Source organism: Trichoderma citrinoviride, assembly GCF_003025115.1.
Source record: "Trichoderma citrinoviride strain TUCIM 6016 unplaced genomic scaffold BBK36scaffold_1, whole genome shotgun sequence".
In the NCBI taxonomy this organism is placed as follows: Eukaryota; Fungi; Ascomycota; class Sordariomycetes; order Hypocreales; family Hypocreaceae; genus Trichoderma; species Trichoderma citrinoviride.
This window is the reverse complement of record NW_020194709.1, coordinates 1,103,354-1,117,109: the sequence shown is the minus strand read 5'-3', so window position 1 is coordinate 1,117,109 and position 13,756 is coordinate 1,103,354. Positions and strand designations below refer to the sequence as shown.

Genomic DNA, 13,756 nt, shown 5'->3' with positions numbered 1-13,756 from the left:
GAAGTCTCAACGGCTTCGTTTCGTTTTATTTGAGATACTATTCTTTCTCCGTCTTTATTTATCCCTTCTCATTTTCTTCTTATTTTTGTCATCAATTTTAGGCCGCGATTGGAACCATGGCTGTGGGATTTTGCCGTACGAGAATCGGAAGGGACAGCGGTGGGCATGAAGCATATAAGCGTACTTCACGCGCGGACGAGGTGTCCTAGGGTCTATCTTTGTTTCATTTGTCGATCCGGGATCTTTCATCCTTCTTTTCCCCCTTATTTCATTTTCATTTTCATGAATAGTTAGGCGTTGAGGTTATCGCTCACACAGAGGGTTGGAGTTGAGAGCTGCCGCAGGGTTTCTTTTCTTCTTAGTGGTATACATACATATGGTTGGGCAGATAGAGGTCAGCCCCAGGACAATTTGCGGTTGGCAATACAGAGGAGGCGGCGAACATTACAGACACAGCCTGCGAGGCATTGACTGTTGGCTTACACATGTCGGAGAGCCACTGGAAAGGAAGAAGGATGACGATGGCTACCAGTATGCATAGGTAGCATGAGTCGAAAGAACGGCATGCAAAACAATCATAGGTCTCCTTGGTCTTGTGGCTTGTATGTTGATAAGCTATGTGTCGTCCTTAGCTGCTGAATGGTTCACATCATGACGTCTGAGCAACAAGCACGCTTGCCGGATGTGCCCAATAACAAGCATAGTAATGATTGATATATGCCCATTGGCAAACAAATTGCTTATCAACTGACCAAAAACTTACTTTGATGTCCACTAGGTAACTATTGGTAGATCTATCATCGAAGTTCCACCCCGAACGGCATACGTTCGTACATTCTAAAGCGGCATTCAAGAGACATGAAACTGCCGAATCTGGCAATATCCCCTTGTTTACCGACACCAGTCGTCTGGTAGTGATTCGTATTATTACTCGACGAGACAAGCCACGTTCGTCGTCTATTCTCATGACTACCTAGGTATGCTTACGGAGAGAAACTTGCCGAGACTTGGCTTTCTCCCCCACGGGCTCCGCTTAGCATTAAGTGGTTACTGCTAGTAACATGAGCCCGGACGGATGGAGTACCTACTTCGTATGCTAACGTTGACGGATATCATCTCCAAACGGGCCGCTGGTGGATCGGCGGAATCGCCGTCAAGGTTTCGGCGGCAGCGGGAGGGCTAAGAATAAACCGGGCTGGGATTCGATTTAAGAATATGACGGGCCGAGCTCTACACCACCCAGTCTTTACCCATAAGGGATGCTGCTGGGAAGCATGGAGGAGCAGCCGTTGAATATTACATGTCCCTAGCAGAAGCACAGGCGTTTATTGCTGATGGCTTCGTTCTCGACACCGGGACCATCTGACGCTGCAATTTGACGCTGCTTCCCAGAATGGCGACCAGAGCGATTGGGACATGGATTCTGCAAAAGTGCTTGCTTTCTGCTCCTGGTGTGATGGTGTTCTCTCGGCGTCGTGTCGGGAACGGGCTATACCGAGGCTCTTCATGCTTTCTGCAGCTCGGAGTAAGGTGTTGCAAAGAGGATAGCTCTGTTATTAGTATGTCAGTACTGGGGTAGCTTCAGCCCTCCCTCAGGCGCGTGGGAAAAGGGCACAAGAGGTTTTGCAGGCGGAGAAGCCTACAGTGGCCCTGCACATGGGATTGGGCACATGCAGCGGTATGCATGCCTGAATGCCTCATCTGCAAGAAATATTTCGCCCAAGGGGTCGAGACTGAATCTGGTTGTAAGCAGAAAAGCAGAATTTATCTGCCGGCCGGGGCACCCATAGACACGACAGGATAATGAAGAAGTTCCTGTTCTGCGGCGGTCGAATTAGGAATCCGGCCCGGGGGTCTCCTGAAGACCGGGAATCTGGACCCGCGAGTGGGTGGGTGTAGGTTGTAGCACTACTACGAGGTCGTAGCATCAGGTAGTAGTAGTAGAACTGTTCAGATCCTCTGCTGTCATCCTGCCCACTCGTCAACAATGGCGGAGCATGCCATAACAGGCGAATTTTCCGTCGATGAAGCCGAGATCTGGGCCTGGCCTGGGCGAAGCTGATTGTCCGGTTTGGGATGCTGCCCACGCTCGAGAACTGAACTCCCTGCGGCGTCGTGCTCTCACGCTCGCTTCTCCCCTTTTCTCTGACTCTGCCTCTCCCCCGACGGTAATGCCTCGTGTGGATATGGTTTTCAGCCACTAATCCGCTCATGTATGGTGACCGATGGTTCGATTGACGACCTCGTGACTGTTTGTTAAATTGCGGAGTTGCTACCCAGGCATATTGTGGACTCAATCTCGGTATCCGCATCTGCGCACTCCGAGACAAAACCTAGGATCTTTGAGCTGCTGCCACCACTAGCACTTAGATGTAGTCGATGAGGTTTTTGGCCCTCCGGGGCTCGAACTACCATGTAGTTGGTGTCCAAGTGGTAATCTATACGATGTAACTTGGCATGACTACTGTAGCAAACGACGAGTGGACTGAGAATAAGGGAGGGACGCAAGGGCGGCAAATGACGTCCTTGGAAGAAATCCGAAATAATCATGAGATGTCTGGACGTGTAAGGCGTCAATGTGAACCTTTGCTTGGCGATTTTGGCATGTGATGATCGTCTTGGCCCAAAACTGGAGACCGTCCTGTAGGAGAGTGAGTAACCGAGTAAAAGAGGAGAATGCAACGGAGAGCCCGTTACGAGCTGAATGCAAAGCGGAAAGGAAGTTCCCGGGGTGCCGTACTGAATAAGAGGAAATAGAAAGGAGGTTCTGAGGTTTGAATCAGGCAGGAGAGCTCCATGAGCACTGATCTTTGAGTTACCTACCTAGGAAGTCTGGCAAGTATCACTCCGTTAGATCGTACGTATCAGGTAAGGGACAGACGCACTCGGTCTGGGCTGGCATGGCATGTATCTTACTCCGTCTTATTGCTTTGGAAGGTGATTCTGAGAGGCAGGTGCAAAGAAGGCGGCCGGGATGTAAGCGAGATAGTAGAAATCGAGGCAATTCCTTCTTTATGCCTCCCGCCATATCAAATTCTGGCAATCTCTGCATGTCAGGTCCCTCCAGGTATTACTTGTATGAGTAACTGCAGTAATAACATCGCCTTGACACTTTGTCCTTTGCATTTCTCATTCTTTGCTCCCTTGACGTTGCAGATCTGCTCCTCTCCGACCATTCGTCACTCCACGCCGTGTTGTTGCTCTTCTTCTTCTCTCCCTTTCTTCTCGGCGCCAGAATCACCCACCAGTCGATCATTCATGTGATATCACTGGCCATGCAAGTAAGACAACCGATACCAGCTGACAGGTGCCTTACTCGTGCCGATGGTACGATGTAGTACTAGGTAGTGTGATAGTGCTAGCATATCCAAGTCGCGAATAACGAGCTGACAGGTACATACGAGCACGGACAGGGCCCTGGAGAGAGCTGATCGCAGGCTAGCTAGGTCGCCACGCGCAAGAGGCGATGGCTCGGGAACGGACCGGCCTCGTTTTGACAGCTTCCCGGTAGGAAACTTGGCTGGGGACGAAATGCTATGCTACGGTCCTCTGTACTCGTACGAGACCGAGGAGGGACCCTGGCTCAGCTGCTTCGACTAAATCAGCCCCGGCACAAGTCTCTTATCGCTGTCCCGAGCCACTAAAACATACGGACTCAAAACGAGCAAGTTGAAGTTATAGTTGATGCATAGGATGCAGATACAAGAACTAATGGCGGCATACATACTTACGGAGTACTTCGTACGAGTCGTTGCGTACATATACTCTTGTCACGGCATGCCGTCTATACCCCATGTTTTGCGGCTACCTGCTTCTTCTCCTTTGCGGGTGATGGCCATGCTGCCAACTGACAAGTTTACGCGAGTAACCTCCCCCATGAACTCGAACTCATGTGGTACAACCTGAGCTCTTTTGGCCCAAAGCTGGAGCTGGACCCGGAACTAGCACCGCTTTGTCTCGTGAGTGTAAACACTTCGTACATGAAGCTGAGCTGTGCAACGCCATGATGTAAGTTGCATGCCTCCAGCTTGCCTTTTTCCTTCTGTCTTTCATTGAGCAAGTCACACTTCACTCCCTGCGCACTACCAATCCCAACTCTTACGCACCAATTTTGAGACATCATCTGCCTTCATATTGGCTCTTCTTGTATCTAGCTTACACCGTCACCAACATGCTCTGCGAAGTCGTATCTATCGGAGGCGGTCGGCAAGACCGGTACTGTACGAATATCACCACGGTGGATGATATCAACATGAAGCATGCTCCGGGGCAGTTGTACGCGTCTGAGCCCTTCCCATACCGTGGGCGTCGTTCCTCTTCAACGATGCTCTCTCTCTCTCTCTCTCTCTCTTTCTCTGGGTCCTGCTGGGATCGAATTTTCAAGGCGTGACTGGGAACCCCTGCCCCCCCTTTAGGCGTTCCAAATCCCTGGAGGGCCTACCCGACGGAGACGATTCAATTTTTCGAAAGGGGATCCTCATTTTGCGCACCCCTGCCCTGCCCGGTCTGAGAACGCAGCTGTCCAGCAAGACCAGGTCGACATTGGAGGAATGGGAAAACAAAAGGAAGAGGCGTTGGGAGAGCGATTTGTACCCAATGCTACTCTGTCCGGTGACTTGGCTCTTTTGGTCTTTTGTCGTTCTCTCTTCCTTTTTCTTCCTCCATTCTCCGCCGCGGCGCTCTTTCTTTGTCTGTCGGCTGAGCGATATGTTATTCGCGTCTTTCTCTTCACGTTCTCCCTTGCGAAGCCATCCTGTTTGGGGCCATGGTTTGCTGCATGTACGAGTGCTATTTCCCCTTCCTCCTCCCTGCCTTGCCCATCCCCATCGACTAACAGCATGACCCATGCTACCCAGCCCGTCCGCCGCCGCCGCCGCCCTTGTTGCTGGCTCTGGCGAAGTACGAGTACAGGTACACCCCGAGCTCTTCCGTCATCAATGGACGATGCTGTTGCATTGGCTGCAAGGCCCCTCCCCGGCCCAGTCCGCTCGGTACTCGGTCGTACTAAGACGAACCCCAGGGACCGGAGTCCAACATCCTCCAGAACTAGTGCTCCGACCGCTCTCTAGGCATTATCCTGCGCTGCTGCTGCTGCTGCTGCTGCCTGTACGAGGGCACAAACGAGCCGGCATAGGCGCCGTGCTTTTTCTGCTATCGATGCTGAATTGCTGATCCAAGGAAAAGCTCTTGGATGAGTGTCGTGCAGATTGAGTGAGGCAGACAAACAGCAGCAGTAGGAGTATGTCGCAGAGGAGATGACACCCATCCATGCCTCACCTTGCCCTGCCTCTAATTAATCTCAACTCAGTATCAACACCCCCATGCATACAAAGCAGCAGTATTGCTTTTGCAGGACCTCTGAGCATATGCAGCTACGACAGATGTGAAGAAGGCATTGATCGGCTGTTATTATCATTGCTGCTCGTATCACCATCGTCCACCATCTCGGAGTTGATGAGCACTGCAAGGGACGAGCACATCCGACCGCTTCTGTTACATGCTGCCCTCAGATCACACGCATCTCGTATATACTGACAGCCATGGATGCTATCGATACAAACGGTTATACTCTCTCTTAATGTCTGCCTTGAACTACCTCCCTTGGCATCTATACCCGGATCACCACTCCGAGCGGGCAGACAAGAATAGATACACGTAGAGAATACGATTCGATACGACTCGAAGCGGCACGGCACGATTCGCACTCGATCCCCAAGATACGATACAATTAGGCACCCCGCACTGTTGTATATCTCTCTACCTTCCGAGGTAGCAATCACTTACTTTCATTGTCGCGCAGCTCTCCCTTCATCACTGCCTGTCAGCGCTCTTCCTTTTCCTCCCTTCCGATTTGTTCGACTGGTCGCCCTGCTGCAACTCTGTCTCATCTCCAGACTATTAGTGCTGCTTCCCTGGGGGTCGTTTCCGAGCGTCGTCCTGCTGAGCTTGGCAGCCCCGATCCTGCGTTGCTCCAGCTTGCCAGCAGATCAGATCACAACGTAGCTTCTCCTTTCCCCGTGTGTCATATCCTGAACTTGTTTGATTCACGCCTCATCCTCCTTTTTGTCGTAAGACGCCTCGTTGCAGGCCTTCTTGCCACTCGCTCGCCATATCTCGTCATCTTTTCGCTGCCCCTCCCTCCCCATTCTCTCAGGATCTTGAATTCCAGCCAACTTTGACTTTCTCATGGCCTACTACAACTACTACTCCGTTACAACCGGCCTGTTTTCTTAGACTCGACCTTTACTCTATCCTTTTACTGTGGCTTCACGCTCACTTATTCGTTGAATACCTACTGAACTGGTACCTCATACTTGCCTCCTACAGCCCATCTATCCTACCTACCTTACCTGGTATTACAAGGTATACCTTACCTCCCGTAGGCGGTACCTGCCGAGTCCCTCCCCGCCGTCGCCAGTAGTAGCTTCCGTACTTGCACGCTCTGCGCCTGCCCATCTACAAAAGCGAACCAAACCCCCCTGCTCCTTCCCTTGTACTCGAATCAGCCCAGCATCCCTTTCGTCAATCCGGCTGCTACCTCATCTCTGCTTCATCTTCTCTTCCTTCATCATCATTTCCATCCTTTCTTTTTCTACTATCACCTCTGTTCACAACAGTCATCGGCAGCTTCTTCTTCTTCTTCTTCTTGTTCTTCCTCTTCTTCCGCCTCGACCCGAACACCCTGCCTACGGTTCTCTTGGCGTAGCGGCGCCATCGACGCAATCGACCCTCGCTATTGGCATCCTTCTCAAAACGTTCCTCTGCATCTTATCCTGGGATACCCGACGACCGCATCCTACCCCGTCACGACGCTATTCTTCTTGTAGCCGATTGCTCTGCCCCCCAATGGCATAAAATAGAGCTTTCATCAACCACTATATTATCCTCGGCAGCAGGCTTTTATCATAACCTTCAGCTTGCCTATTCCTTCTTTTTTTATCACTCGCCCTCATATCACTTTCTACCTTACTTTTTTTTCATCCTTGTCTCAAACAAATACAAGGGGGGAGACTAAGACCAAAAGGAAGAGGAAAGAAAGGCAACAGCAAGAAAGAGAGAAGGAAGCTGAGAAAAAGAAAAGAATCGCGGGCGACAGATTTGGTGTGGAAATACGAGAAACGAGAGGGAATCAGAAAAAAAAGCAAGGAAAACGACATCGCGCTCATCAACTTGCGACTTCAATTTTTCCCTCTACTATAACTTCTCGATCCCCGAATCTTCGCTTAAAAAAAAAAAGAGGCAGAGAGGGAGAGAGACCCGAAAGAAAAGACACAAAAAATTTAGACCCCCCGCCCTGCAGAGCCGTTTTTAGTGCTGCAACTCGACATTCCCCGACTAGCAGCCAAATCAGTCGAACGGCCGATATCCTCACAATCCCCGTCGTTTTCGTTCTGCAATATAACCGCCATTCACCGCCCCCACGACGGTTCGATTTTTCCGGCTCGTCTCGAGAGTGACATTATCTGATTGATTACTCACCCGCAACCGCTGCAACACGACGCTCTGCTCTGCTCTGGCCCTGCTCTGGTCCAATCTGGCATTCTGTCCTGTCCTGTCACGTCCTGTCCCCTTCCCTCTCCCGTGTCCTGTGGCGCCGCATTTGCCCACAAAGTGCTCACTCAAGCGCTCACCCGCTCACTCGCTCACTCGCTCTGAGCCCTCAACGTCTCACCGTCGCTCCGACCATCCATTGGCCGGCCTCTTAACAGATAGGTCCGAAGCACCCCGGGACCAACCTGCAGCGGCTGCGGCTACGCGAGACCAAGAGTCCCGAAATTTGTCTCAGCGGCGGCTTCGTGTTTCACACAACCCATCGCCGGCTCGGCCCTTGAACCTTTATACAGCCTGTGCTCCGTCAAATTCGCACCTCGCTCTTGTTACACGGCCTTCCATTGCTGTAAACTTCGACTTCGTTGTCCTTTGGCCTGCACCACCTTTGCGCCATATACAGCTGGAAGATACGAGCGTGCCTATTATCTCTTACCTTTCACCTTGAGTCAGGTAGCAGCAACCACCAGCCATGGCGCCACGAAGTCCCTACTCATCCAGGTAAGCCAAAAAGCGCGATTCTGCACGGCAGCTCAATTGGCATCGCCATGCGACTCTTTCCCTTCTGCCGTGTCGGTTCTCTGTTGCCCTCGCACAGCTCTTCCGACTCACTAACTCTCTTGTGCCTCTTCTCAGCAGCCGTGAGCTCCATGTTGTCGTCCTCGGTGCAGGTTTGTCATGCCTCGAAAGCTCTCCTCTTCCTGGCCTCAAACGTGTCACCGGACACCGCTAACACTGTTACTTAGGTGGCGTCGGCAAAAGTTGCCTCACTGGTGAGTTGTCGCCAATTCCTGCGCTATTCCAGCCACCGGTCTGGATTGATCCTTGGCTAACACAGAGCAGCCCAGTTTGTTCACAATGAATGGATCGAGAGCTATGATCCTACAATTGAGGACTCATACCGCACTCAAGTTCAGGTTGACGTAAGTTTACCATATATCCCGAGTGATTGGCTTATACTCGCCGCCTTTTTGGCAACCCTCTGATCTGACACCGGCTTTGCGATTGCTCTCCAGGGTCGACAAGTTATTCTAGAAATGTGAGTCTTGGGGATGGTTTCCTCCTAACCCTTAACGCCTATGTGGAACAGCTCCTGATATCGAAAACGACAGCCTTGATACCGCTGGCACCGAACAATTTGGTAAGGCTGATTTTTTACCTTCTTCTTGCAAACCACCTGCAGCTGACGCTCTGGTAGTGGCTATGAGAGACTTGTACATGAAGACAGGCCAAGGCTTCCTCCTTGTTTTTAGCATCACATCAGCCTCATCACTGAACGAACTGGAGGGCCTGCGAGAAGAGATCCTCCGAATCAAGGACGACGATAACGTTCCCATGGTCATTGTCGGCAACAAGGCCGATTTAGAAGAAGCCAGGGCTATCCCCCGTGCCAAGGGCTTTGCCATATCGCAGAAATGGGGCGCTCCCTACTATGAAGCCAGTGCCAGGACCAGGAGTAAGTCGCTTATACTCTTCGAAGGCCCGTCTGGAACCTCGTTTACTGACCGTGAAAAAGCCAACGTTGATGAAGTCTTCATCGACCTTTGCCGCCAGATGCTACGCAAAGAGGATGACACGACGGACCCCGACGACAGCTCAAGGATAGACGCCCTCAAGGCCAGCAACAACAAGCGCAGACGACGTTCTAAGTTCCGTGACAGCACCCACCCGCGATGCGTGATACTGTAGCCGATTGGTCCACCGATCCGACAACTGTTCATGCCCACATGGGGCTACCGCTGCGAGCACACGGAAAGGCTGCCAGAAAAGCAACGGGGAAGGAACCCCTTTCATCACATGGACTGCCTACATATATATATACCCGGATGTTTGATTGTGTTTGCTGTTGAGCACGGCGGGAATTTTTGCCTTTCCTCCACTTTTTTTCTTCCCTCTCTTTTCTTTTTTGTTTTGTTTTTCATGGCGAAACAAGAGCTTTGGCTCTCATGCGGGGGATATTGTCCCAAGGCCTCACCGCGGCTAGTCCTAGGTACACGACGGAAGAGGTCCTTGCAATTCAGACTCGAGTCCAAAAGAGCTCGGAGAGCTGCCAATTGATTCGTTCCTATTCGCCGCGGGATGTTGCAGAGGTAGCTATTGCCCTACTAAAAACCTCTCCGCCTTTCAACAGAACGAAACGAGAAGTTTGCCTGCCCTTTTATTCTTTCCTCACAATATGATATCAGCAGAAGGGATGGCATTTCCCGAGAAGGTGGAGCGACATGGTACAAAACATCGACGGCGTTACTAATAAAGATGGACGGAAAAGACTTGGGACGGATCTTGGAGATCATAGAGGCATGCATACTCACGTTGGCGCAGGATGGGCATCAGAGAAAAGAGTATGGGAAGCAAGGGTTAGATCGACAAGTCGCAGCAATTTAATATATATCCTACCCACGATTGAGCGCTTGAACGAGCCTGAAGAATGCAAGAGAAAAGAAGAGGATCGATAATTTGTCCCCAGTGGCAGTTGATTGATATATGGACAGGCGTGACGAGGAAAAGGACTACAAGAGAAGACCAGTCAACGAGCGATGATAGATAGGGACGGCAAAAAGAAGAGAGGCGAGGAACGAGGGAGCAAGGAGACAGGGAAAATCAAAAGGGGAAAAAAAAATGCCCGCCCCGAGATGGGAAAAAGAGAAGGGTCTGGCCGGGGATTGAACCCGGGACCTCTCGCAAGCAAGCTGTAGGGTTTACCCTAAGCGAGAATCATACCACTAGACCACCAGACCGAAGATGTTCTTCTTGATGAAAGGCTGTGATCTATCTTGCCTTATATTTCTAATCACAGTCTGTCAGTCAATTGATAGCAAAGTCATATTCGCTCGACTTACACGCATCTTGTCGTAGCGTCGCAGTTTCCTTCTACATCTTTTCAGTCAGTGTAAATATGCGAACTGCATTCGAGCTGATCCACTGACCTGATAAGTAAATACAATTAAAATCTTTGTCTCAATCATTCACGATAAAAGTTCATTGGCGAATGAAGACCGAGAGGGCCACGGCAAGACATAGATAGGCCAGATGACGATAGGCCAGATGACGCATGAAGGCTCCTGTTTCCGCGTCTGTCTGCCGGATAGCCCTCGTTTCGGGGTGTGAGGTGGCTGGACAATATTGCAGAGGGTGTCTGATTTCCTATACGTATCGCAATAGAATTTGATATGGGCATCGGTGGACCAATGCTAGTGAGGGAGCGGCAACTGAACCCAGTAGCCAAGCAAATGGTTCTGACCCGAACCACTCTCAAAGTGTGCGCCGTTGATACTCGAGGGGTCGAAGCCATAGATTCTCAGTCCCTGAGTATGGTGAGTTCAAGCGGCGATGTTCGAATCTACTGCACTGATGAAGCCCATAAGTTCCTTTCAATCATGGTGGAAGTACCAGGCAGTGTCGACATTCAAAGTCCACTAATCAGTGCAAAGAGAAGACAAGGGAAGACGAATGCGAAGGCAGTAACGGTAGCGTGAGTCCCTGAATGTGGAAGCGTCTCCCTTGATGTTCCTTGCCAAAAAAAAGACTAAATGAGAAGGGTAACGGAGAAACGGAAGAGTCAAAATAGTATCGGGCGGAAAGCGACATAACGGCGGCCCTTTCCAAAGACTCACAAATAATCATAAGAGCCGCATGTTGCGGGGTCAAGGACAGAGTGGTGATGGAATGCAGCCAGGGCCGACGATTTGCGAAGTGTACAAGAGAAACCAGGTGATAGACGGCACCATTTCCGGAAGCCGCCGACTCGATCGGATTTCCCTGCGGATCCTTCTATGGTCACACGCTCCGCTACCTCGAAAGCTGCGCAGTCTATATGGCCATAAGCCGAGTCGCAGTTAACCGTGAATGCGCCTTCGCGCATGCTAGAGCTGGTGGACGCTTGCCTTTCGACAGATGACAAGAAAGGAAGAGCTTCAAAGTCTCCGGATACAAGCGTCATGGCAAGAAGGAACCTTTGCAGTTGTCCCTGAATGCCTGTATATTGCAAAATGACAGTCAGTACCTAAGTATGAAGCATTAGACACACTGGTTGTGATGGCATAGCTCGTGTCAAATGGAGTTTCTCAGCCTGTCTTCTGGTCAAAAAAGACTCGAGGACGTTGCGTGTATGCTCGGCTGAATGCAGCGAGCAAAACCATTGAGCAGCCGAGAAGGATGCTTCTTCATGTTTTGGTTGCTGAAGTGGGAAGCTCCACGAGCCCAGGATAAAGCGGGCGAAGGAGCCCACTCCCGTCCTTCGGAGCCCAGTCCCATGGTGACTCCGTATATGTAGTAACCGATACTCTTCCAGGTTCGATCCCTCCTCCCAGTGTGTGTGGATGCGAGGTGAACAAATGTGACGGGCATGGGCCGACACACAGTAGCGCGTCGCCTGATTCGGGACACGGCCAATGAAGGATTTCGTGAGGAGGTCCACGCCCAGGAGTGTGCTTGTCCATATGTACAGCTGTACGAAGTACTAGTAGCAAGATGCCACACCTTCAGGGGTCGAAGAGGAAACTTGCAGGCTCTTGTGCGAAGTATGATATGATAGCTGATAGAGACGCAACTTGGACTTCTAGGGCGCCGGTGCGACCAAGATCTCGGTACGGTGGGAAACACTGCACTATTGACATTTGACACTGATTCCCTTTTCGTGCATGGCGGAAATACAGACCTGTAAATCGCAGCATAAAAGAGCGGACACAAGTCTGCAACAGTTCCTAAGCCACTTTCAAGCAGACAGAGCGCAATGATTGATAGACACATGCGGTCAAGGAAAACAATACCATGGAACCGGTACAGAGGATCGCCTGAGCATGAGCATGGCAATCAGCCAAAGTTCCCCGCCAGCGAATAGGATAACGAGATCACCTTGGTCAAGACTGACGGCTCGGGACCAAGCTGCCGGATGTGGTGCCATGCCACGTCTGGCTGTACCAACAATACTACGTCGCGAATCGGCTGCAGTGGTCGAAGGCTTAGGGAATGTTGAGCATCGTGTCCTTGTCTGACGTACAATTGTTAGCAGAGAAGCCAGGTGAAACAGCCTCGTTATGACGGCCACATGAAAAGAAATGCCATGGGCACTTGCAGTCTCGGCGTACTTCTAAACTCCAGCTCAACGAGTCATTGGTTAAATCGCGATCAGCTCGGTGGACATGGCTGTCGAATGCGATATAGGAAGCAGATGGAAGAATTGACAGGGAGGAGGAGGACGAAGTGTGGCAGAAGAGAGAACGCTGCGGGTGGATGAGGAGAAAACGGCGAGATGGGTAAGGGAAAGAAGAATAGTTGTGCTTGCCATGATCAGGGGTAGGCACCGCTTTAGCAAGTGTCACGAGAAGGAAGGAGCACCGCAATGCTGCCACTGGCGATCTTCTCACAAGAGTGCGGAGTTGCTTGCAGATATCGAATGATAAGCGGTGCCTTACCTTATCTGCCATCACCGAGGATCACATAAGGTAGTATTGACGTCAAGTAAGGTATACTATAAGGAGAATACCTAAGGTAGTTGGAGGCCGTTGTTGCGGCTAATAATGTCTGTAGAGGAACTGCGTGATGCGCTGGGAACGTCCAGAAGAGGCGTGTTGTCTCCTGAGATGCTTGCTCATTGTGTGCCTACCCGGGTACCAAGCATCGTAGTACCAATCACTCTCCCCATTTAGGAGCCAGAACCGAGAATTCTACGAGGTGAAAGCCCTTGTGAGTGCAAGGATCGATAAAAGATGACCTGAATGACGATGCCATGGTGTCCATGACAGTTGTCTCTACCCTCTACCCTGTAGAACTACTACTTGTACTGCTTCATCTCTGCGCAAGTCTCGTACTATGTACTACCTAGTAATTTAACCGCGACCAAAAAGGAGAACCAAAAACGACCTGTCATCATCTCCAGCCCTACGAGCGTCGGGACGAGGTCATGAATGTACATGTGGTTATGCGCCTTTCCACGCGCTGGCCACAGCCACAGAGTTCCCGCGCGTCGTACCCTTGCCTCACCTGGTCTCCGCTCGTGAGGTTGGCAATCTATCTTGGTTAAACTTCGCATGGAGAATTACGGAGCAGCAAGGTAGGGATTACTGCTGCTCCGTACCTCGTACTCTGCCGCCATCTGGAGAACAAAACGGCTAGCCCCTCGAGATCGTGCTATGCTGTGCTAAGCCTAGTCCCCGTAGGCGCGTCTGTGAGGCAGCGGACCACTGCTGCGGCCGTGTGGTCCCCCCTG

At 51.1% G+C, this 13,756-nt stretch overlaps 1 protein-coding gene and 1 non-coding gene across 2 annotated transcripts; one reads left to right on the top strand and one right to left on the bottom strand.

Annotated features, from left to right (window-relative positions):
* Positions 1-8,020: 8,020 nt before the first annotated feature.
* Positions 8,021-9,237, top strand: BBK36DRAFT_290 (ras-GTPase RSR1, rap subfamily; the record flags this gene model as incomplete). The annotated part of the gene is made up of 8 exons (XM_024898012.1): positions 8,021-8,049; positions 8,185-8,219; positions 8,295-8,321; positions 8,392-8,471; positions 8,565-8,587; positions 8,661-8,689; positions 8,747-9,004; positions 9,065-9,237. 8 exons carry the CDS (start codon positions 8,021-8,023, stop codon positions 9,235-9,237), a joined length of 654 nt encoding a protein of 217 aa, XP_024753739.1.
* A 959-nt stretch (positions 9,238-10,196) lies between these two features.
* Positions 10,197-10,286, bottom strand: BBK36DRAFT_t4. Its single transcript has one exon. It is a non-coding gene; the product is annotated as a tRNA-Pro (tRNA).
* Between the last annotated feature and the right edge of the window lie 3,470 nt (positions 10,287-13,756).